Raw genomic sequence first — 26,664 nt, 5'->3', positions numbered from 1 at the left:
CAAGCACTTTAGTGAAAACCATACAGCAGCTTTTTGGATGTTTTCTAGATATTCAGGCAGTTAGCACTGTTGTCCTGAGAAAGAAACCCATTTGATACTTTTAGACATAAAGTGAGCAAGAGCCAGGAGACCTTAAAACCAGAAAAACAGATTAGACACAACAACATCTAGCTACTGTATAGTAGCTAGCAGCTCCCCCATCTGCACCATCACAGTATCTTGCAAAGGAAGGCAGTTACAGACATGGCTTACACTTGCATCTGAGAACACAACAGCAAGGCAGACAAATACTAAATTAGGAAGATGATCATGTATAAATGGAGAGGAAGAGGAGGAGGTGCGGTGCAAACTGTCACATGATATAGAGACAAAGCAGTAGCAGTTAGAGGGATCTGCTTTTTTATCACACAGAGTACTGATATGCTGCTTCAAAGGTCAGGAAGTTTGGCTACTTCCGCCATAAGACATTCTCATGGCCTATCTCACTAATGTTAAACCAAATATGGATCAAATGGCTTCTAACTATCATTCCCTCCCCCTCTGCCCTTCCATCCCTGCAAAAGGATGAATTTGAAAAAAAGCAAAATTCCCGTTGACTTCAGTGAATTCATACTTCATAATACATATACTTATAACTATGCAACCTCACTCAAAATAGCTATCTGTAGTTTACATGCTCACTATTCAAGTTTGTATATAAAAATATTCCCACTCATTGTAAATATATTTATATTCCTATTTATCTATTTGTAACTATTTATCCCCAGTGAAAGCCTGCTTTTATCAAAATTAAGTTACTTGGTGAAATAAGTTATCAAACTTGGAAACTCCCTTTATGAAATAGTCTGAGTTTTTCTGATAATGGACATCAAATTTACGTAAAAACAAGGACCTGAAAAACATTCTGCTTGTAGAGGTACAGCATGTGTCTAGCTTTTTTGTTTGCCTGACCTATTCTTTTCTTCCCTCTTAATTTTGCTTCCTTTTATCACAAGGGGCAATTTCACCAAATCATAAGTATTAATTCTTTTTTAGCACGTATCTGCTGCTTATCCTTAATTTAGAATGTTCTGTTTCATACATCATAACTGGTCGCTGTGAAAATAGTTGTGATATGTCAGCAGATGATGACTTCAATGTAGAATGAGCAGCAAGAGTTGAGATCTTAAACAAGAATTCTGTTTCTAAGCATCAGACTCTTTTTAAAAGGAAAGGGAAAAATAATGTGACAGAACAACATATCCGGCACTAAGCAATGTTTTTCAAGAAGATGATGATGCATTTCAATACTAACTTTTCTATATCAACATTCTTTGCCTGCTGTGCCTCTACACTTGAAAAAATACACTCAATCTCTATATATTGAAATAAAAAAAAATCAATTTCCAGCTCTAACAGAGGGAGTTTCTTTACAGGAGATCGAAAGCCACTGCTTGTTCCTATGTGGTTCTCAATCCTCAATGAAGGGAAGGTCTTTCAGAAACCATATCGATAAGGAAAGGTTACTAAACTCAGGTAGCATGGGATGGCAAATAATCAGGAAATTCAGCAGAACTTAGAAATAAATAAAAAGAGTAGGATTTATTTTGCACTGCTAAAAAGCCATGCACTTTGAAAGGAGTCATTTAAAATCTGTTTTTTAAAGAATGATAGGCATGGTGACAAATGGGACTTTAATTCTTAAATGTGGCTAAAAGATTTTCATCTCATAAAGTGTCAACATAACAAGTATGTCTCTAATATGATGTGCAATCATCAGATCAATGATCTATTGTCATTTGCCTTCTGTGCAATTGTCACTCCAATTGGAAGATTGTCTCACTGATCTCAAATTATTCTTTAAATTTATTCCAAATACGCCTTGTCTTAGTTCCACATTTTATCTAAACAGATAACTACTTTTAGACTGTTCTACACAGTCCTATTTCTTTCTTAGAGAACACCTTCTTCAAATAATGCATCTGTAAATGTTTATAACAACTCTATACTGTGTCATTCTTCTGTCATGTCTCTCAGGGACTCATGTTACTTTACACCAGCACCAACTCCTGCTGAAGGAATCTAGGTTTCTCTCACATGGCATCATATAGATTAGTGTAAATTATTACACTAACCATACCTCCTATTGTGGGAAATAGAATAAGAAATACTGTAAGTTATAACTATATCCAGAGTTAAGCCACCTCCTTAAACATTTTCTGGAATCTGAGTCTAAAATACTGACTGAAGTGCATGCCTAAATATTATTTCAATGTAGAAGCAATATAAATACAGGGTTTTTAAATACATGCATATAGATGTATATGCAAACATATATGTTAAGTTAGAACTGAAGGGCATGATTCATGTTATCTATATAATTCATAAAATTGCTCCTCTTGTTCCACTTCAAATACAGTAAGTAGAAAGCATGACACTTTCTCAGATCTAAAGTAAAAATTATTAAATAAAAAATAAATCTATGTATACAAATACAGTTAACTGGTTCTATAATATTGTTTATCTTGTCATAAATTTCTATAATCCAGTGCCAACTCTCACTTTGCCCCAAAACCAGAAAAATTAAAATAAAAGCAAAAAAAGCGTTTCTCCAAAGTACAGTGAAAATTATGCACCAAAAATCCCATATCCGAAATAGAATCTTTTTCCCCAGCATTGATCAGTTCATGAGTTGTTTCTCTAGTTATGCAAACACACGTTTATCTAGATGCGTCAGAAATAGCTTCAATCAATGGAACTGAAGTCTTGCTTTTGAAAAGTTAACATTTATCTGATTATACAGTTTACATTCTTTTACATTACAGGCAGTAATTCTGAAGCTCTGTATTAATTTCCCCAGTGGTTGAGTAATTGGTTAAAATAATTTATCCTTAAAATATAAGCATAAAATCACCATTTTCTTCTTCTAATTAAAATGTGAGCAATTTACTTTTTCCTCATTTATTCTCTCTGAAAAAAAGGTAACATCTGATAAAACATTAATTTATTTCATTGTTTTTTTCCCCCAGACTTTTTAATCAAGAAGTCACTTGCCCTTTAACAAGTCAGCAGATGGAGGAAAATAAATCCTTAGAGAAAGTTTTTCAAGGTAGTCTGCAGCAAAAAATCCTCAAAAGAAAACATGTACTTGTAGATTTATATGTGCAAATTCTATGTTTATAAATCTACACTTAATGCAAGGGTTCTCAGTGTTTTAACAAGATTTGAGTCAAGATCTTAAGTAGTATAATGAAATGTCTATCTATACTGTGACTGTCTAAGAGTGAGGTAACATCAACAGTTACAACAGTGCATGTATTAAGACATGAATTTATATATCACCTATTCCATATTAAGTTACTGTTTACTTGATATTCTGTAGTGAGAATCAGACTCTGGAACTTTTCCACATTTTTTTCAACAAACAAAAGTTAACAATCTTGCATTTACTACACTTGCTGGGCTGTAAGAGTGTAAACCAAAGCAATTTCTGTGGACTAACAAGTGTGTCTCAAGTTCATTTCCTGCCAAAACTTTGCTCTGCCATGTAGCCACATTAATTATTTTGAAATTAAATATTTTGTTTCACCTCCAGCACATATTCAAGTGTGAGATGGCCAAGTTCACTGAAATATGGCTATTATGCACTAGTTCTTGTAATAAAGAGGAACATCAGGATTATGTTGAAAGCAAAAGGTTTCTTCCGTTGGTGTTAACAAAGGTGTATGTTTCAACTGCTTATTTTCCCATCTCCAGCCTCCTGAAATATTCTAATTGGGATTCATTGGGAAGGGAAAATAAAAACACCTTTACGTAAGAATTAGAATTTGATGTGTTTGGATATTATTAACTTGAAGACGATAAATACAGTTTGCATGTTAGTGAGGAAAATGTCCCAAACACTTCAGAACAATGAGACATTTAACAGCTGAAAGACTCTACTTGTACCATGGTTAAGAATCTATTTGCCAACAGGTTAAATAAACAGCTGTCACAGCTGGTATAACTAAACAATAACCTTCATCAGAAAACAGAAATAAGTTTATTCCTGTCCCTATGCATCCAAAATTGTCACTAGCAGCCTAATAAAAGCCTACTTTCTTTTGATATGAATTTAGAAGATTCAAGTAATATAGGAGATTCTGGGAAGGAGAAGAGGAAGCTCTTAATATGAACCATGATGATCCAGTAAAGCACTAAATCTTTTGCTTTACTTTAAACACAATGACAGTCTGATTCCCATGTTAGACACACACCAAAGTGCTTTGCTGTATTGACACTCAGTTGCATGAGGCAATTAAATATTTAGATAAGGGTTCTCAAGTATATAGTTATTGAGAAATTGTATTTACCTTTAGCAAAATTAGCATACCAAAATACGTACATGTGTAACTACTGCAACATTCATTCACAATACAATGCAATGCCATGTAAAACATCTGAGTTCATTCTTTTACAGGAGCTCAGCTAAAGATAATTTATTTTGTTGACAGGCAAACAGGAAACCTGGGAAGGAACACTGCAGTATCACATGTAATATCCAGACATTTTCCATAACACTTCTAGTACCTAAACTGTGCTGTGGAATTTAGAAATTTTCCTACACTTTAGCAAGTATTTGGCAATGAAACAGGTCTACTGGGGTTTTACTTATTACTTGAGCATCTAATTCAGAAAAGTGTAAAGAAATGGGACAGGTTTAAGCAAGTATGTATTTCCTTTAGGTGTATGTTAAGAGATAAGTGATGGAGATTTTATTAGCAATAGCTGCTGTAGATGTGAAAGACTACGAAAGCCACCTCAAAACATGCACTATACCAACATCTCTGATGAGTGAAGTTATATGACAGAGTCAAAGAGAATTACTAATGAGCAATTTATGATATGAACTCTTACCACTAAATAATCTCGTGCTGAACTTGACAAAATCTGATGCTGGGACAGAACTGTGTTATTTTATTATTCTATTTAGAGAAAACAGATTTTTCCAAAGAGGCTTGAGGAAGATATGTTATTCTTCAAAGGAGGAAACAGTTGTCTAAAGCTTCACAGTCAATGAGTTTTTTCAAGAATATACTACTGTTGTCATAGTATTAACAGTATATGCAGGGAATGCTTTTAAACTTGTGTTTCATCCTTCTAGGAGTAATCTTAAAGGGTTTTTTTCAAAATTTCAAAATTTTTTACTGAAAACTATTTCTCTTTTTTTTTTCTGTTTTTGGAATTCAGAGTAAACAATGATGTCACTATGAGTAGAAAAACATAAGGATATATTTTCCAAATATTTCTGTTTTCTCTTGCAGGAATAAAGATTTATTAACCACCATATGTGAGGGAATAAATAGAAATATTTTTTAATTTAATGGGCATGAATGTAGGTACAAAGCTTAATGTCTGGCTATGTATTTACCACACCTACACACAAACCAAAGATATCCAAAGAAGGACAAGTCTATACCTACTTTAAAATGACAGTTATGAAGTAGCCTACTTTCCTGGTCTCTCTTTTTGTTTGGGGTTTGGTTTTGGGGTTGGTTTTTTTTTTTTTTTTTGAGGAGGATATAATTATTATGCTACTTAAGGTTTGAAAGCTACAAAAAGGAAACAAGTTTGATCCTGATTAATACCACATTTCAATAAAAATACACTTAAAATCTGGGCTGCACTTCAGACCAATAAATTTTTAACAGACTTCTTAAATAATCAGCTTTTGAATTAAACAGCCATAAAAAAAGCTTTTTGGCTTATTTTTGGCTGTGTCAACCTAATTTCACTTAAGCAGCACAAATCAAGGTATGATTAGCTGTTCAAAGCATAATTATTCACACTAAAATAAATCCTGCTGCTGCGTACAGCAGCCTTTGACATCAATAATGATAACTGAACAAGCAAATTCCATTGAGACAGTTCTGCCGTTATTTCAGTGTGATTTAGGTATTAGGGAAAAAAACCAAAGTGAACAGCTCATGGGTTATTACGTATTTCAAGGTCACTCATTCAAATCCAAGTAATGAGAAAAAGTTATTATTTCTGAAAGGTGATAGATCATATGGAACAAGTCTTAATGTAGTGACTAGTACCTAGCATTCCTGTGAGAATATGCATCATGTCAGCTAGCAATTTGATTAGCAGTAAAGGAAAAACATGAAAAGAATAAATGCAGGTGGAGAATACACTACTGGTTTTATGTATGCTACACATGGAAACTATTCCATAAATGCACAGAATTTGGTGAAATAGTTATAAATCTGTTAACAACAGAGTTACTGAAACTACTTAGATGAATTCTAAGTTGGAGTCAAAGCATCAATCATCTCTACTAACTTCAGTGGCGCTGTAAGAGTGTTTATCAGGATAGGGATTTGCCTCATGATAGCTGACAGTTTAATATAGACAAACATCCAGTGGAGAGAAAGAAACCATTAAAAATAATAACTTTAGATATTATATTTAATAGAGAGAGAATAAATCCCTGATTCACAGAGATGCACTTAAGTAGGGGCAAGGGGAGAAAAAACAACAACAGACAACAAACTAGAAATATAGAGAGCTGTTAAAGCAAAGAACTGGGAAAAGACAAAGACAGCCAAAGAAAATAAAGGGTTTGAAAAGTACACAGGGAATATTCAATCTAAAAGGGAGATTGAAAGTTTGGATTTGATAAAAGAAAATACAGGAAAATTTGAGTCCACCATTATAAGCTATTTATTAATTGAGAAGACATGTCTGAATTCATTACGCTGAAAACACTAAACTAGCAATAATAAATTATTATCTAAACAAAACTGTAATTGAGAAAACAATACAAATAAATTTAAAAAAATAACTTGCCTGAAAACCGAGGAGTTTTTCACTAGGCTTAATATGTCTCTGAAATTCACATTCCACTGGTTGTATTACTTTGATGCCATCTTCATAAAAAACATAAAACATGTTCCCAATTCCCAGACCTTAGGAACGAAAACACATTGAAATGTATAAAATTAAATAATGACAAAAACCTCTTGAACTAAAAACTTCACCACATTTTTGGTATGAGACCAATTTGTTAATGTGTACAGTGCTAATACAGCTAATCCTATGAGAACCTTTGTTGTAAAACTAAAACAAAACTGTTACATTATTCAGAATTTCACAGTTTTCTCCATTGACAAAACAGTGTCTTTATGAATACAGATCTAGAAACATAGTTTGACAGCTGCAGTAATGAAAGTGATCTTGTAAAATCATCTACATTGAAACCAAATTAATATAAAACCTCCATGTATTAAAATTTTTCTTTTTTTTTTTTTTTTTGAGGGATTGAAGCGTTAAAGTAATTTCTGTATAACATTGAAAGAAAAGTTCTGAATCTTTGTTATAAACCCTTATTTGGCATTTCTTTCAGTCAGAAAAAGGAAATATTCCCTATGGTATTTTATTGGAAAGCCAGAGTTGGGCAGACATTCATTCCAAGTTTGAAGGGCCACAAACGTTTATAGAACTATTCAATCCTTCTACCACAGTGCTGCTGAATGAGATGCATGATGTCATGTTTTGTGGAGAAGGTGGGAAACAGATCTGTAGCATGAAGTCTCATAAAAAAGGATATTCTCCATAGTTTACCACATGCCAAGTAAGACAACAGTTGTTGATTTGATATGTGGAGGCTATGATGGATGATCACCTCATATTTGTAAAATTCTAAGAGGAAAATCACAGTACTCATCAAATTACCATTATAACCAACTCTGACAGCTAAACTGTGGGCTACAATGATAAAAATGTACATTTAACCTGGGGCCTAAGCTTCCACTTTACATAATATTTCGTATAGGAACACAGGGGAATAAAACCCAGGAAAAAGAAATTTGAGTCTGAAATTCTGCTTAGCCTAAATTCTGAAGGAAAACCTATGTTAATAGAGAGATAACACATCTTAATATCAAATAAAATAATAAGAACATTAACTCAGGAGGGGAAGTGTGTGTTTGCGTATGGATGTATGTGTGTACACACATACATAAAAGTTCCCAGTCCCCATTAGAAATCACATAGGTAATACAGTAATTTAAAAGGTGGTAACATGCATCAGGTTGTCAGGCCGTGCCCAGAACAAGCTAGTTCAATTTTCTTTGAGAAATCTTGTGGAATCATTTCCAACTTCTGGCCAAATTTTCCTAAAAAGAAAGAAGGGACAGTCTCCAAGCAGGGTTTTCCTCAGTTTATATCAAATCTATCTATTAATAGGTTACCAAAAAGTGGGAAAGGAATTTGTCTATGCTGCATTTGGTGTAACACAGAAGCAGGTTCAGGTTCAAGGAAAACTTACCAATCATGTCTATTCTGAGCATAGGATACACTAAGGGCAATATGCTCACTCTGGCCAACGGGTACTTTTATATGCCTTTGCAGGTAAATTATATAGCCTATGTAAGATAATATGTCAAGGTCTTTCTTTAAAAAGAGCCTGACATTTCATCCTGTAAGAACAGCTGGAATTTGTAGATAAGCCTGACTGAGGTTAGGCCACCCCTACCAGTGAACACAGAGTAGAGATCTATAGCTGAGCAACTGGCTTACTGCATCTTGGTGATAAATAAATATGTGGAGCTGACTGGGGACAAAACAAAGTCTTCCCTTCTCTCTGGTCTTGTTGGCTAAAGTATATTATAGTTATTAGCAGGATAAATAATACCAGAACGTGAGGAAGTAAGTCAGCTGAGCCCCAAGTGTTACAGACATTTGATAAACAGACTCCTAAAACTTCCTCCTCAGTTGCCAATATTCCAAGGCAGGCTTTCCAATGTACACATAATATTCACGCATAGTAATCCAGCCCAAACTGTGAAGGCTTTGTTTCCCATGTTAGATAGTAATGTTCACCAAACTGTTCTTCAAAATCTGTGAAGGAGACACAGTAAGAAATGTCCTTCTTTCATTTCAATACTGTGTTAGGGAAGTCAGTTCATATAAGAAACCTTTACCTGTGGATCCAATGAAATAAACCCCCTTCCAAGTTATTAGGACCCCAAAACCCTTTCTTTGAGCATGTGTCTACAAATATCTGTATAAATACCTAATCTATATAAATATCTAATCACATAGGCAAGTTACTTCCTCACAACTACAGGAGCTATTCCTCTAAAGACATCTGACCTAATTTTGCAACCCTCCCCCCACCAAATCAAAACCAACCCAGCATATTTATAATACAGTGTCAGAAGCAACAACAGTAAAAGCAAATATATTTGATTCATTTAGATGGAATCTATATTTACAATTGCTAACACTGATTTGAAAAAAATGGTGGTGGGTTTTTTTTTGTTTTTGCATATAGCTTAATATATGCATATATTTGTGCATGTGTATATATTGTATTATTATCGTAATACAAATTAATGTACTTTCAAAATACTTTCAGATTTTCTGACACATACTCTTTTTACACTTGCACAAGCAAGCAGTTGTGATAAGGCTTTTGTGTACCTCATATTCAAATATGCATTGCAGACACTAAAGCCAATCTATCTATGGTTTCATGATTTTAATTGTCCTACTAATCACCCATCCCTCCCTTCCTGTTAATTAACACTGTTAATACTTAGATAACAGAAAATGACTGAGCATGCATGGCCCAGAGAAGTTAGTGGTGATACTTATTGGCATCTTCAGGGTATTTCTCTCTTGTAAATGAATTCTGACATTGCAAGCAGTAACAGCATTTGTTGAAAACACAAGAATTGGCCAATGAGAGATGCAGGAGAGATCGAGAAAACCTGATCTAGAAGATGATATTGTCACTTCACATTCTTAATCTATACTATAAATTGTTTCTGTTTAGTTTCACAATAGTCACAGAGAAATTTGAATGTCTTTGCCATAAGCACTCTGGTAAGCTACTATTTTTAATTGGTCTTTATTGTCACAGAATTTAAGTTTTCCTAAGTGCTTTCTAACCACTGAAGGCAACACAGGACTTGACTTGAAAAGACAATCTTCTAAAAAATCAAGGGGGTGCCAATTATGTTTTCAGTTTAATTCAACATAAAACACAAGTGATAGCTTCCCAATAAGCAGTGAGAATACCATACATTTGAAAACTTTGGTGTCAGAATCTTGTACATCAGTTTGTTAACATTGGAATTGTATGAAACTCTGAACACATCAATTGTACTCTGCAAGGCCAATAGAGCTGGAGGATCACAGCTGAGCTCCTCTATAATCAGGGAACTGATTGTTTATACCAGCTGAGTAACTGGTAAAACAGGAATATAAAAAATAAAACTAGTTCATATTTGTAAACACAGTGGGAAATGACAAAGTCTACCATGTAATCAGGCAAATGAAATAACAAATTTTTGAATCTTTAATTTAAATTGCAACTGTAAATTAGGAACAGACTACTTAGAGCAACAAAATGAGAGCTCATGACAACACTTCGATTATGATATTTTTCTGCAACATGTTTTATGAGATTATCTCATATATATGAAAATTAATACTTATCTTTGTCAGTTAAATATGCTTTCCATGTTTTCTATGTTATTAACACCTGATACTGTCTGTATTTATATTTATCCCTCAGTTGGTTACAAACCACAAACCTCCATTTCCCTTCCCAACATTTATTTACAAACTCTTCCTTAGTATAAGAAGAAAATTCTTTGTCTCATTAAGCAACAACAGGTACCTCAATTTTAATTAAACTTAAAATAAGAATAATTCATACAAAAAGATCAATGCCAACGGCATACAGACTGATTGGTTGGAAGCTTTATCATGTCAGCAAACAAACAAAAGTTAAAGGTCTACATTTTAAATCTGAGCTTCTTCTTGTACCTCTTTGAGTAATCATCTGAAATTTTTGAATGGTTTATTTCCTTCTCTCTCCCCAAAAGGAAAAGCAGACCACGAAGGCATGAGAATTTAAAGGATTATTTTCCACTATATTTTTTATTTAAATCAAATCTCTCAAATGTTGCAAGGGGGAAGGTAAGTATTGTAAGCCTAGAGTATGAACAAAAAAAACCCCAAACACACAAAAGGAACAATAGATGAGCATTTCATTGTAATAGAGAAAATATGAAAAAAGCCATCTGTATTAGTACCTTGCTCTCGCCACAATATGTTTGCAACTGCAGCATGTAAGAGAGAGAAAGAACAGAAAACACAAATGAACAAGAACAAAAACATGAAATGATACATCAATTCAGAAATAATTATGATGCTTTAACCTCTAACTCACTAAAATTCTTCTACAGGTAAATCAATGGAAACAGTGAATTAACAATAAGTTTAAATAAAGTTCTTGATGTTAAGTGACAAAATTGTGATTAGCCATCATAGTTGTTGGTGTTAGGGTAAATCCCATCACCCCCCATTACACTGCTCCCCTCAGGTTAACTCCATTAGCCTTTAGCAATAGTGTTTCATAACATGCCTCATTACAAAAAGCATGTGGAGTTTGCATACACATAAATTATGCATATTAATTACAGGCAATGTAATTTTCATTATTTTCTTTAAGCACTGGACTTTGAAGAGATTTATTTCATGACATAGTTATGGGAGAAACATGAAAACCAAAACACATGCAAGATATTCTTCTGTATTGTTGTAACACAGCTGTGCTACCAAAATTGTCATGCTGTATAGTGTTTGCCATCATCTTTGGAAGACCAAGATGGGAGCTATAAGATGGCATGGTAACCAGCTAAATCTTTAAGTTGCTTTTTCCATGAAAACATAAGTTGTATTTGGCCATCTTATTTACAATTGGACTTTAGACCTTTGAGATCAATGAAAACCAATTGTCCTAATATTGCTCTTTCTGCCTGGGGTGCATAAAAAGAAAGCAAATATAATCTTGCAAATTTTAAATATTTAGAGCTCAGCATGCCATGCAATAAATTGTTTAAAACACCATCACTGAAAACCAAAGTGTTCTGTAAAGTAATGATTTTAGGAAATAGAAAAAAAAATAAAGGAAAGGAATACAACACAGAGAACATGTATATGTCACACATAGACATAATGAAATTAGGATGTTCATTGAAGCACAGTGTTGTAAAAGCTAAAAACGTTAATGTTCTTTAAAAAGAAGTCTGGAAAAATATTGGAAGATACATTATTAAAAATTATGTTTGTACACAGAAGTCCCTCAGCTGCTGACTGCTCAAGGATAAGAGTAGAAACAGGAACACCTATCACTCCAGAAAAGTTCCAGATGCTAAGATTTTTCCAAGCATCTTTTACTGGGCACTGCTGAAGACAGGACCAAGATGGGCTTTTTACTTCATGCAGTACAGCATTTCTCTCATTCTTGGGCTCTGAAAGAATATACAGAGCCCCACATATGTAGAAGGGTCCTTGGAAATAGTGTCAATCTACTTGCTGACAAGCTCATGATTCAAAGGCTTAGGATAAGAGAGCTACTGGGCTTTTTTCTCTCCCTTTCCTCTACTGTTTTTTGTCTCCTGAGTTTTTTTTCACAAATTCTCCCAACAGCTCTACCTCATTATATGACCTTAGACACAGTATTTAAACTGTGTCATTCAGTTATCCCTTGATAAAATGAAGGTGACGATTACTTTTACCTTCAGTGCTTTGAAGTGAGAGATCCCCATATAAGTAGAAAGTAGCAGGAATACTGTTGAAGTGAACTGATACCAAATACTGGAATAAAAAAGTTCCCCTTTCCCAACATGGAACATCAGTGCAGCTTTCAAACATGCTCAGTCTGTATTTTATTACCTTTAAATCAGCTTAATTCTCTGGACTATTATGTGTACATTATTTTCAAATATCATCCTTGCCTTTCCTTTAATATTTGAAACATTAGGATCCAATAAACTGCTAAAAGCCAAGATTAATGGAGTGTGCCATCTTGTCCCTTACTCAGGCTGAGTAGTAAACCAGGAGTCAGAATTTCTGTTGAGTTGCTGCTAAGGTCAAAATGAAGTGAACATGTTTTAAATTTAATTCTCAATCATCTGCCTTTATACTTGCTCTTCTGATTTCAGGTTATTATGTTCAGAAGACACTAGCTTTGAAGGAAGTCTTGACTATGTTGGCTGAGTATGTGTCCTCCAGACATCCAGCTGCTCTGAATGAAACTTCTCGGTGACTAAATTGCTAGCACCAGTACGACTCTTAGATTTATATCCAGTGCTGACAGCACAAAATGGATTTGGTTTACTGTCTATTTCATTGGCAGACATGAACAGACTATTTAACATGTCTCTTCTAAATAACATTTGACTGCTTATGTTTAAAATATTTGATTATTCTCCTAAACTAGACTTCTGACTATAAGTTGCAATCATGAGATGGAACTTTTAGTTTGATGTTTTACAGACAGCTATTATTTTTTAAATAAAGTCCTAATCAGTAGATCATCAGTATTGGAACTACAGAAAGAATGATCTAAAAATTTTAAGAGATCTTGAATTATTTTAGTTCAGATAAGAAGAAAAAGGTGTTGATTTGTATAAAAATAACATTTAAGAGAAAACTAAATACTTATGGCTACAGAAAATACTTTTTTTCACTGCAGGATGAAAGCAACTGAAGTTTCCCCAAAGATATTCCATCACCAAAAGGAGAAGAAATTGGGACAATATAGTACTGTGCTTCCCATCAACTAAATTTGGCACCTGCTTTGCAAGCACTATGCAGGCAAATCTTTCTGTATAAAAGCTGGCAACTTCAAAGACGGAATGTTAAGGTGCTTGTATTTGTTTCCCTCTCTTGAATTGCTAAATCAGTCATTTGTACTTTGACAGACAGGAGGAGGAAAGAAACAGCCCTGGGGTATGCTGCGGTTGACTGTCCTCTGGGTGGAACTGGTGGCACTGGCAGTTCAGCAAGTTTTCAATGGACCCCACCGTCTGTACATCTAGCCTGAATGTCATAAGTTTGTCTTTGAGGATGGGAGACACTGTCCAAAGCATTTCTAAAGATCACATAAACAACATCCACTCTTTCCCTCATTCATTCTGCCAGTCACCTGATTGCAGAAGGCTGTCAGGTTGCCCAGGCATTATTTCCTCTTTCTAAATCCATGCTGACTGCTCCTAAACATCTTGTCCTTCATGTTTTTGGCAATGGTTTCCAGGATTATTTTCTCCATCTCCTTCCCAGGGAACAAGGTGAGGCTGATGGGCCTATCATGTCTTGGATTCTCCTTCTTGTCCTTCTTGAAGAGTGACACTGGCTTTCTTCCAGCCTGCAGAAACCTCCCTTGATCACCATGATCCTTCAAAGATTATCAAGGGTGGCCTTGCAATGCCATGGGCCAGCTTGCCCAGCATTTGCAGGTGCATCTTATCCAGGCCCTTTGATCTGTGAATGTCCAGTTTGTTTAAATGGTCTCTAATCTGCTTCTATCCACCATGGGTAAGGCTTCCTTGCCAGAGGAAGACTTCCTTCCCAGACTTTCTCACTGGTCTCACATTCCTGGGGCCAGTTTTGCCAGTAAAGACTGATGTGAAGAAGACCTTCAGTACAACTTGTCCCCTTCCATGTCCTTTGTCACCAGATCCCCTGCCTCACTCAGCATCAGGTCCATATTTTCCCTAGCTGCCTTTCTGTTGCTGACGTCTCTATAGAAACCCATCTTTTGCCCTTCATGTCCCTCACCAGATTCAGCTCTAAATGTGTTTCAGAACTTCTACCTTTATCTCTGCATGCCCAGACAGTGACTCTATATTCATATGACAGTTCTGTGTTTCCCTGTGTCATCTCGTATAGTCTTTTTTTCTGTAATAAAGCAAATTAATTTCCCCAGGGCAACCTGGAGGATTTTGTTTAAAATTATTTTTCTCTTCACATTGTGAGGAAAGAACCATGTAATATATGTCACTTGAGGTCCCGTAAATTTAGTCATAAAGTTCTACTTTTGATCAGTCTTTTTCTAAGGGTGACATATATAAGAAAATAAGAAGTAATTACAATTATTCAACTGTGTGGAACTACACAGCATCAAATGAAATGATTTAAGATACCAAGTACAGAACATGTTAATTTTTGTTAATGCAAAACAATACGTATGGTTTTGAGCTTTGCTCAAAAATAAAAAAGGGGGGAGGGGGCGTAAAAGGAGTTCTTTAAAAGGCCCACACATTAATTTTAAAATTAACAAGTCAGACTGAAGAAAAATGAGACATTATTTAAGAAAGCAATATAAAATCATGAACAACACCATCACCTCACCTAATACAGATCACGAAACCTCACTTATTTTTTTAATCAGTCCTATATCTTCTATTCAAGAAATATGTCCAGTCTTGAGATAAAGACTGCAATGCTGGAACAAGTATAACATCTGTAGATGGAAAACTTGTTAAGGAACATATTGCTTACCTTCCTTTTTGGTTAATAAAAAATTAACATCTTCAGCCACACACTATACTCAACTCTCACACATTTATAAACTTCAAGATGTAAAAATACATAATTATTGATAGATCTCAGTAAAATTTTCTGCTTTTAAGACAGAACACCATCATCTTCTCTTCTGCCCCATTTCCCTGATTTATAAAAAGAAGGGTATTCAAACAACACACAGTTATTAAATAGTATCAGGAGATGTACTGGAAGCCTTGTAGAAGGCATTATATCCAAGGAGTTAGTGACCTTAAGTAGGCTACGTCTGCTATTGGGCTTTGTACTTAAGGCTTGAGAAGCCTGTATGTTAGCATGGGTAGCTGCCACAAGGGTATATGCTGGAATGCCCATAACAGCCTGCACTGCACACTGGTGGGTGTTATGACAGAGATAACAATGCAACCTGTCAGAAGATATATGGTTTTGTTTATTACACAAGATAAAAGCCACCACAGTATGGGACGGAGAGGGAACCTTTCCATGGACAGGATCTGTGCAGCATGCCATGGGAAAATCCATCCAGAGTCATCTGATGTTGCATGAATGCGGGGTGCCCAGCATCTGAAGGGATGTAAGATTTACTTGCTACCTATATTCCTTTTTTTATTCTATCTTATTAAAGCAGCTATTTTATTACACCATTTATGTTGTGCCTTTTATATTGACATCCAAAAAGAACCCTGCACTGTGCCTCTCTCTCCCCCCACCCACCCAGTGCAAAACAGGGGAGAATCCATGTTTTCTTGAAAGAGGATGTCTTTTTTTTTTTTTAAGCATGCTTACAGCTCCATAAAAAATCACTCTTCATGGTCCTTTCATAGCTATTCTATGCTTTTGTGCTCAGACCCAGCCTTTGATTATGAGTAGCTAACATAACATCTGAAAGCCTACTCTTCATCTTTATTATTCATTTTCTATGTTGGCTGAATGGCAATAGATTGCACATTTTTCAGTAAACTCTGTGCTTAGTACTTCATGAAATTCTGCAGCAGACTGTAACAGCAGTAGAGATTCTTATCCCCTTTGGATGGAAACAACTGCAAAAATCCATGTATTTCTGTTACTAAATGACTAAGAGGGTACTACAATGTCACTTTCCAAATAAATTCTGTATCCTACTCCTTATCGCATTAGTAATAAATGTCATTATGTTCGGCTTTCTATTCAACAGTCAATGTCAAAGCTTTCAAATATGTCAGCTACAGTGTTCTTCCTCCCTACTTTTCTTTTTTCTAAACATTTAAGGCATAACAGTTGGAAATAATGTGTGTATATATATATTTTTTTTTTTTTTTTTTCCTTAGGATTGACATTCAGTGAGCTTGGAGATTAAATGCAGCTCTTCTACTTCCTTTTGGCAATCAGATGCTCACATTATCAGTAATCAGCACACAATACTACATTCCAGAGAAAAACAAGATCAGGGCAATAAGATTCAGAAAAGAAACTTGTTCTTGAAGTACAATACTTCATTTTCTTCCAGAAACAGTTTTCTCCCTTCTATCACATGCTTCAGTGGTCATTATCCAAGAAAATGCTGAATGAGCTTTTAAAATCTATTAACTTTAAAAATATATATATATTAAAAACTGGCATTCTTTTGTACCTACTTTATCTGTGTGTGGTTAAATAACCTGAAATTTTCCTTTGTTTTCTCCTGGCATTACATATCATGAAAGCTGAATAAAATGTTTTCATAAAATGTTATTTTGTTGCACTGGTACTCAAACAAAATGTATATTAATTAAAACCTTAACATCTGAAAAAATTCCTAGTTTGCTGCACTAAGAGAACAATGCAGTTTAAAATGGCTTTAAGAGGGGAAAACAGCAGAAAGACATCTTTTCTGCATTATATACTATTCCAATAACAGGAGGAAAAAATCCACTGGTATCTTCTGAATGCAAATAATGACTATTCATGAATAGAGAACCACTTGTTAATTCCAGGCTTTGTCTCATCAAAACATAAGCTCGGTATTTAGAATTCCATAAATATTTTACCTGAATTTCTCTCAGAATGTAACAGTTGATAAATAAAAACCAACAGTTTCATATCAGCTCATTGTGCGAGACTTTGCACCATCAGATAAGAAACCACTATCCAAGCCTTCAAACCCATAATGGCAAGAGGTCACAAGTAGGTGCGGTAGAAAATAGGACAATGAGGAAGATGCAATAAGGTCATATGGCAAAAGTGTGGAATTCAACAATTTTTCTGAATTGTCCCACCATAATCCGCTGTACTTTTAATCTCATAAAGAAGTACTTTCAAGATGTTTGAAAGGATGCTGTCTGCTTACTTCACTGATAGCCACCAGCATTATCAACTGTTCTGGTTAATCATATACACATGATAAAGAAAATGCATCTGTTATCTTACTCTTTTTTCTCATATCTCTGATGTATAAACACATGCCTTTATGTTACAGGGTAAATCTATACCATCAATACTATCTGGTTACTGAATTACACAAGTTTTTAATTATTATTTTCATTTTAAAAATAATAGTGCTAAAAGTGAATATGAGGTTAGGGTGATTTACTTTTTGCTCAACTTCCATAATCAAGCAGAATGAAAACATTTATGCATATATCTGCATTTAATTTTATTCTTATTTTATAAGAAATTCAGATTTGTTGGGTTTATACACAAATATAAATATATATAAACCTTAATTTATTTGTGATACACTTTTTTTTTTTTTTTCCAAAATTATCTATTGCTTGCATCAACTATTTTATCAACAAATTCTATCAAAATTCCACTCTGTTCTTATGTGACATACACTTTCATTTCAGGTTAGGTTAATACAATAACCAAATATCTATTTTTACGACTATTAAACTGTTATTTATCAGTTAAAAGTCACAGCTGACACTTTACTTTTGGTCAAATATGACCATGTTAGCTTATTGGTCTTTAATTTATTTTCTATAAATCTTAATAATGAATCATGATGAAGTGCTTTCCCAATAGCACATGAACTCAATCCAGTCTACACTAGTAGGAAGAAAAAATGGTTCATGAGCTGAATTTCTACCCTATACTTGGAAATTTGAAATAATGTCTTTGCCTACGATGCTGTCAACAAGTATAAACTTGTTTAGCTCTGCCATAAAATAAAATGCCAGCATAAATTATCTCTGAGGAAATTAGGTAAATAGGTACCATTCAGTATAAGATGTGACAGGAAGATTCTATTAAAGTTGCATAAAGCCCTTCAGAGAGAATTTAGGCCATAAATCACAGTCAAAAGGCTTTTAGTCTCATTCCAAGATCTAGGCAGTGGAGGTGCCTGGTTGCTTATGATGGCCATAAACCTGTCAAGTCAGTAGCATTCAGATCCCATAATCTCTTGTTAGGTGATAGGACTATGACATTACGTAAAAAAGGCACCGTTAGAAATAGATCTACTTAATGACACAGAACAGATATATTATTTTTTAAATTTAGCCCCCAGACACAGTACATGAGACAGGTAATTTTTATCCTGCTTTGTGTGGCTAGGTGAAAGACTCTGTAGGAGAAGTTGCTTCGCAATATATGATGATGTCATAGTGGGTGAACTGAGTAATACAAGAGTCTGTGATGGATGACCAAGAGTAAAAGCTACTAAATATTAAAATATCATCAAGTACTGACAAACTGATCTTGAAAATCTCTTACCAGAAATACCTGATAACTTTCTATCATGACAGTTGTCTCCCCAAGGTACACATGCATGCCTCAACAAAATTTAGAGAAATACTAATCTATATTAATCAATGTCGAACTAAACTGCATTTTATAAAATGAAGTTTTGGAAAACATTAAGAGGAATGAAAATGTTGTAAAAAACAGAAAATAAAATAAACAACAACAAACTCACAAAACTGTTTAGCTTTAAAGGGAATAGCACGTTTTCATGATCTATGACTAGTTTGATAGGATTATGTTAAGTTGAAACTGAGAAGAAACCAAAGCAGAACTGATGTACCTGTCAAAGTCATTGAGAAAGGGGAAAAAAAAAAAGGATTTTTAAAGGTATTTTACTTTAAAATATTTTACTTGTAGTGAAGAGATGAATTTTAAATATCTGAAAATATTCCCTTGTCTTTGTAGATCAACTTTTTTTATTTTCCTCTATTCTATACTGTCAGATTTTCTTCTTTAGATCTGTAGATTACACTGATATACTCTATTCCATTATTTCAATTAAATATTCCCATGCTAGTATAATTTTTCTTTCCTATCTTTTTTTAAGCTCACAAAATGGTTTATTTATACTCTTTAGCTATGCATTATATTCCGTATGCAGCAATGTTACTTTGATTAAAAGTTGAAATTTGGACCAACTGCATTGGTCCTAATACTACCTGAATGTGACCTAAATAAATGAATAAATAAATAAATAAAGACCACAGATAGAAGTTACCATTTCTTCCTCCTCTATTTGTGACTACTATTGTACTTTGTATCAACAAAAAAGGCAGTAACATCTTGCCCACCCCACCTTTGTCATAAATATGTTGTCAAAACACATTGTCAAATAATCCTTGTTCAATATTTAAATTCTTCAGCTTCCACACAGTGTTTCAACAAGAACAAGCTGATGATTTTGGTTTGCTTTATGGCTTCTAGGAATTGGGTTGATCCAAATCTCTGTGACTATCAATGGTAGCCATCAACACAAATCTGCAGCAGAGCTGTCAATTTCACAGAATCACAGAATCATCTAGGTTGGAAAAGACCTTGAAGATCACCTAGTCCAACCATTAACCTAACACTGACTGTTCTCAACTACACCATATCCCTAAGCACTACGTCAACACGACTCTTAAACACCTCCAGGGATGGGGACCCCACCACTGCCCTGGGCAGCCCATTCCAACGCCTAACAACCCTTTCTGTAAATAAATACTTCCTAATATCCAGTCTAAACCTCCCCTGGTGCAACTTGAGGATTACGTCTTGTCCTATCGCTTGTTACTTAGTTAGAGACTCATTCCCACCTTCCTGCAACCTCCTTTCAGGTAGTTGTAGAGGGTGATGAGGTCTCCCCTCAGCCTCCTCTTCTCCAGACTAAACAACCCCAGTTCCCTCAGCCGCTCCTCGTACGACATGTGCTCCAGACCCTTCACCAGCTTCGTTGCCCTTCTCTGGACACGCTCGAGTAATTCAATGTCCTTTTTGTAGTGAGGGGCCCAAAACAGAACACAGGAATTGAGATGCGGCCTTACCAGTGCCAAGTACAGGGGTAAGATCACTTCCCTGTCCCTGCTGGCCACGCTATTTCTGATGCAAGTCAGGATACCATTGGCCTTCTTGGCCACACTGCTGGCTCATGTTCAGCCGGCTGTCAATCCACACCCCCAGGTCCCTCTCTGACTGGCAGCTCTCCAGCCACTCCTCTCCAAGCCTGTAGCGCTGCTGGGGGTTGTTGTGGCCCAAGTGCAGAACCCGGCATTTGGCCTTATTGAAACTTACTGATATTTAACAAAGTTAAATTTGTATGCTCATGCTTTAAATACTGCTAAATCCAGTAGTACAGAGGAGAAAGCTCTCAATCAATACAAGATTTGAGAATTCCTTAAAATGCATCTGCATGTACTGCAAGCTAGAAAATGAAAAGCCACCTTTATCAGTTATTGCAGAGATGCTGGAATGCTAGAACAAGGATCTTATTTAGAAAAAGAGAGAAATAACACTCCTTAAGAAAGGAAGTAGCCTTAGTTACAATTAACATGCCATTTTTGTGCTAACAGATGTTCCAGCAGCTTGACATTCCTTTACACTAGCACAGCAGCAAAGACCCCAGAAATCATCACACACAATTGCTAAAGGTAGAAGAAAAGCATTGCAATACCAGAGCTACTCAAGGTTTAAATTGTATTGATATGAACTAGAGGTTTTTTTAATGTTACACTGACAATACTCTTCTATACTTTTGTCCTATATTTGCACAGAAGCAGGATAATAACTGAAAACAGAGGCTGATTAAATACTTTCTACCTTAAAAAGGAACAAAAAAGAGGGTTAAATGATGTGTAGTCAAGACAAACATTTAAAATAACCAGGTTCAAATGAAGTGCATAAAAACACTTGCTAAAAGTTGTTTTAGATGTTTGGTCTGGTGCTATTAGTTTTGAATATATTTCAGAATATATCATAAAGTTCAAGAGGAGTAGCACTACATATGCCCCTAGCAGTTCCCCCACTCCCTGAAACTTAGTGACTCAAGTAGCTGTAGGCTAGTTAGACTGGGGTATGTCCCAGGCAAAAGAATAGACAACACTCATACAGAATTCAATTCAGTAAGAAATTAAAGGATGAGAATATAATTATAGGTCAGCTAATATGTTCTAATGGAAACCAGGTCTTTCCAAACAAACCTGATGCAATTGGAAGTTTCGTAATGTAAAAATTCATATAGGTGTAACTCAGAATTTTGCTAAACATCTAATCTGTTAACACAGAATATTCTGATTAAATAGAGTTATACAGTAGTAGTAACGTACATGTCAATTGAATTAAACCCTGCCAAATTGATTAATCTGAAAAAGTAGTTTTCATTGTTAAATCATTAGTAAAAGGTGAAGAACACATTGCTGGAATGTGCCCAGAACAATGGGTAGTGAGTCTTGTCTTAACCATTTTCATCAATGATCTGTAAATAAACATAAAATAATTCCCTAAAAGTCTGTGAATTACCTGTTATGATAAATAACAGTTTCAGAAAGTTGTTTGAATTCCTTTGGCAAATATATCTCTAAAATAAATTACATTTTGATATAGAAAAATGCAAATTTAGACATCTAGGAAAATGTAATGCAGGTTATATCTACACTAGAGAGCTGAGACAGGTGGGAAGGAGCAGGATTTGGGAAGTGAGGCCTGATAGGTATCGGGCATGTGTTAGATAAACATATAAACATAAACTTCCACTGATGATACTAGTGGAAAAAAGTGACAAGGGATCAGTGGATGTGGAAGCAAAATGTTACCAAATATATATTTCACTCTCCAGAACATTAAAGAAACAAAAAATATATTTGCTTTTGCAAAGAGCAGTTCACATTTTTTAAGAAAACTATACCAAATCCAATTACAATCCTCAAGGCAAAAAGACCACACTGAGTCCTACAGTAACTGTCTTCTTACGAGAAGCTTCTATTTAGTGTGTGTGACAGAAAGTAATCAATATTTAACAATGGTATTTTTGTTGGACAAAAATTCAAAAGGTCAATTTATTGGAAAAAAATGAGAATCAAAAGAAGGAAACTGAAGGAAAAATTTACTTCAAAATAGAAACTAAGCATTATTCTATATTAGTGAAACTGAATAATTAGTAAAGCAAAATACAAAGCAAAATGAGGGATTATCTCACTCTTTCTGCCTCTAACTCAGGTAGATGCATTTCTGGGAGGATACACTTCAGGCAAAGCTTTAGATCTGTATTCAGGCAGAACAGGATGCAATTTGATGTGTTGTGAAATGAAGAAGAGTTAGATGAAAAGGTTCCATCCTGCTTAAATCTATGAATCCATGAAATATTTGTTCTGAAAAATCAAACTACATTGGAATGAAACTAAAACCAGATTTTAAACTGCTATTTGTATTACAAACGCAATTATGCCAGAGACTCCTTCCAACACAGCCGAGTTCTCTCGGGTATTATTAGAGGATCATGACAGTAGGGGAGACTCTGCTGTTTTCAATGAGATTTAGACCAGGTCGTTAATCCCCAGAATGTTTTTACCAGTCACTGCAGGGGTTATTCAGCTATCACCCAGATAGAGCTATCTCATTCTCAATGGCTTTAACTGCAAATTTGAGGGAAAATGGAATTCACAGGACAGAAAAGAGTTTCCAGTCTCTAGAGAATTAAAACAGCATAGTTTTTGCATTCAGAAATACTTTAGATGCTACTGTTGTAGGAGTAGGATGTATAGATCTATTCACTGTACATGCTGCATGGCTCCTGTTGACAATCAAAATCATGATACTTTAAAATGAATGTTCTGAAAAGGTATATAATGAGCCAATAAAGAAGGCACAAGAAATACAGAGGTAATTACAATTTTTATCTTCTTTATGAATCTAAAATGCTAATTAATCCAGAAAAGATTAATATCTAGTGGAAAAAGAAAAAAAAAAGTTTTACATTTGTATAAAATGTCATAATGATCATAAGTAGTTTCCAGTTACAATAGAGCATTTTCATGAAACATTTACTTTCAGTTTAAGGTCAAATTTTCTCAGATTAAAATATAGGTTTTTCAACAGAGATTACAAAATCTAAAAATTCTCAGGCAAGGGCACTTCTGGGAAGAACAAGGGAGAACAAAGACCACATTATAAAACCTATGCACACCAGGGAGAAAATTTAAGAAAATTGAGCTTGGTCAGCTTGGAGAGTAGAAGTCTTTGGGAGCACCTAATATCAACCTTCCAACACCTACACAGAGGTTGTTAAGAAGACAGAGTCAGGCTCTTCACAACTGGCTCGACAGCAATTGGTATTGTTGGAAAAAGCAGACAGATTTTCACACACACAAGCCCTTCTTCAGGTCTGATGTAGAAGCGGCATACTTCAAAGCCCAAGGAAGAATTACTGAGTTTAATTAGTAAAACTCCATTTAGACACTTAGATCAGGGAAACCAACTATTTTCTGGCAGAAGTGGTCAAAATGATAAATGAAAAACTAGATAAATAAATGCTACCATAATTATCTCATCCTATAGACTGTTTCTACCTACAAACATTCTTTTGACTAATTTTTTTCATGTTTGTAGATTTTCCTTTAATACACATTTATACTCCAATATGCTGTCTTACTTAAAAAGGCAAGTTAAATAAAATGTTCCACTTACTAGAACAATAGAAAGTTCAGTCTGCTCAGATATCTCTCATTTGTATTAACTGGTAGTAGAAGTAGTGTTATTCTCCACATGGATTAAAAAGGAGCAACAGTTTAAGACGTACACTGTCGCTATGTGATCAAGAAATTTAATGACAAGACATTAAAGTGACTAGATACTCCTGGATGCAACTCCACATCTTACAGAGAATGAATATGTAGCTTTTAAGAGATCATTTTGCCTCTGTGCTCCTATCCCTTTTTCCTCCCATTCTTTCTCCTTCAGGATTTAACTGTTCTCACTAACCTGTCCTGTTTCACCTACTGCTGCCTGTGTCCTCCCTTTCTTCCTCACATTGTTGTCCTCTTCCATTGTGCCCCTCCCCAGGTCTCTTTTACTTCTTCAATATACTCAGTCTTATTCCTCTTTATTACCATTCCTCAGATGCTACTTGGAGGACCACTCAAGGAGCCAAGAAGAGCCAAGAACACAAGAAGTTATTTTCACTTTCACATCCACAAAAGCCCGTGGAGCAAAGAAAAAGCAGTTGCATGGAGAATCTACTCTGCTCTTCTAGTACTAAACCTGGATCTACTGAGGGCAAATGGCATCTTCAGAACTCTAGGAAACTCCCAAGAAGTGTCCATCCACTATTTAAATCACCAAGTGCTTGGAGATTTTTACTGTGTCAAACACTGGAGAAATCATTATTTTTATTGAAGTATGTTCTAGTGATAATCTCACTGCATGAATCACCAATATCAAGTCCCAGACTGTGATGTAAAAAAGCTCAAAGTAAAATGACTATAGCATTTTTAACATGAATAAAATCATGTTTTCTTCCTAACATCTGTTTCAGGATTGGCCACAGTATATTAGCGGAAACATTAAAAATTAAAAGCAACAAAAAAGCTGGTTTTTGAGACAGACAACAATAACGGAATGCTTCAATCTAAATGGCTGACATCAGAGGATCCGATAATAGACAGCACCAGGCATTTATCACCAGTACTTAGATGTTTATATAGGTAATATAAACTAAAATTTTCCATTACAACTTCACAAATCTAGCAAAAAGTGCACGTGTTTGGACAGAGATGTTAAGTATATCAAATTTCAGCTACAGAATGAGTTAACTGTTAAAAGACAATGTTGAAGTTAAGGTATTTTAAAGAAAATAATTTAATTCCTCTCACCTAAGACAATGCCAGAATGAAAGCATATTTTCAGAAGTTTTATTTTTAGTGCACATTGAAAAAAGTTGACATGCTAAGGAAAGGCCAAACTACTCTTGAGACTGTCATCCACTATTAAAAATTTTACCTGTGTGTGACAGAACAATGGCTCAGTGTTCAGTGCTGGCATCTACTGAACAGATCTTTCACAGTATTTTCCATTCACTTCCATCTTAAAATAACAGCTTGATGCTGAGTCATTATCATTAAAGTATATTGACTTGGGAACTGGAATTCAAATTGCTGAAACTGGAAACTTTAAAATAAACAATGTCCTGGCACCCCTAAGTCATACTCTACGTTATATATTTTTATTTTATCTACTAGTATCACACTTCCCACAATTCAGTATAGGTTTGACATTCATTCTGTTTCTTTTCTGTTTATAATACATGCATTAGGTTTCTCTGTAACCAATACCGTGAATTTTGAAGACCTAGCAATCTGATAACATTTTTAGGTACACAGGTGACAGAAAGCTTCATTTATTAGTTAATAATCTATTTATCCATAAAGGCACTGATTTTAATCTAGGCAGACATGCCAGAAAACATAACATTTTCTCTTAGGAGCTGTTTACACTAGCCATTCCCAAAGGAATGATCTAGCCATGTGCTTTCTGCTACATATATTAAATTTTTCTCAAAGCACTGTACTGAGTTTTCCACATAACAAATTTGGGATGTGTTGAAAATGAGATTCCACAGATAACTCCCCAAAATTAAGCTTATTATGCAAAGTAGCATTAAAAATCAAAAGCTTTAGTATGCACATAAACAATGGGTCAGGTAAGTAAAAAAGTGAACATTTCCTTTGACTATTAAACTTTCTAGGAAATAAGATACATACACTGGTAAAAATGGAACTATGTTCTGCATTCATTATGTGGCTTATAAAATGACTGTCATGCTCAAAGCAGTACAATTGTAGTTTATATTTTAGAGCTTCACTGTACAAGTTCTCACTACTCTCTCAATAGCCATTCAGCTCAATGTTCTGACATGCTTTGGGTTTGCTATGATTTTTACCTTATGTGACATTTAAAAAGCAGGCACGCCCAGATAAACTGACAAACTAGTGAGAATCTGTTCTACTTTTGTTCAAAGCAATATCCTAGTATTTGCAGAAGGGAGTACTCCAGTAAGGAAAAAAAATAAATTAAAAAAGTAAACACAACTGCTTTATTCTCTTAAAGGAGGATAAAAGCAAAATTATTTATAAAAATGTCATCTATGAC

At 34.8% G+C, this 26,664-nt stretch overlaps 1 protein-coding gene across 2 annotated transcripts in view; it reads right to left on the bottom strand.

Annotated features, from left to right (window-relative positions):
- FSTL5 (follistatin like 5) overlaps positions 1-26,664 on the bottom strand; it is a 332,447-nt gene that overhangs the window by 40,658 nt on the left and 265,125 nt on the right. Inside the window, exons 11-12 of one of the 2 annotated variants that reach the window (XM_074822912.1) lie at positions 11,070-11,096; positions 6,811-6,929 (exon numbers count right to left, since the gene is read on the bottom strand). In XM_074822912.1, the coding sequence (XP_074679013.1) occupies positions 6,811-6,929; positions 11,070-11,096 (146 nt within the window). The remainder of the gene's footprint in view (positions 1-6,810; positions 6,930-11,069; positions 11,097-26,664) is intronic. The other variant, XM_074822913.1, reaches the window with a different exon arrangement.

The sequence above is a fragment of the Strix aluco genome, chromosome 4 (genome assembly GCF_031877795.1).
Source record: "Strix aluco isolate bStrAlu1 chromosome 4, bStrAlu1.hap1, whole genome shotgun sequence".
Lineage (NCBI taxonomy): Eukaryota > Metazoa > Chordata > Aves > Strigiformes > Strigidae > Strix > Strix aluco.
This window is presented reverse-complemented; position numbering and strand designations above follow the sequence as displayed.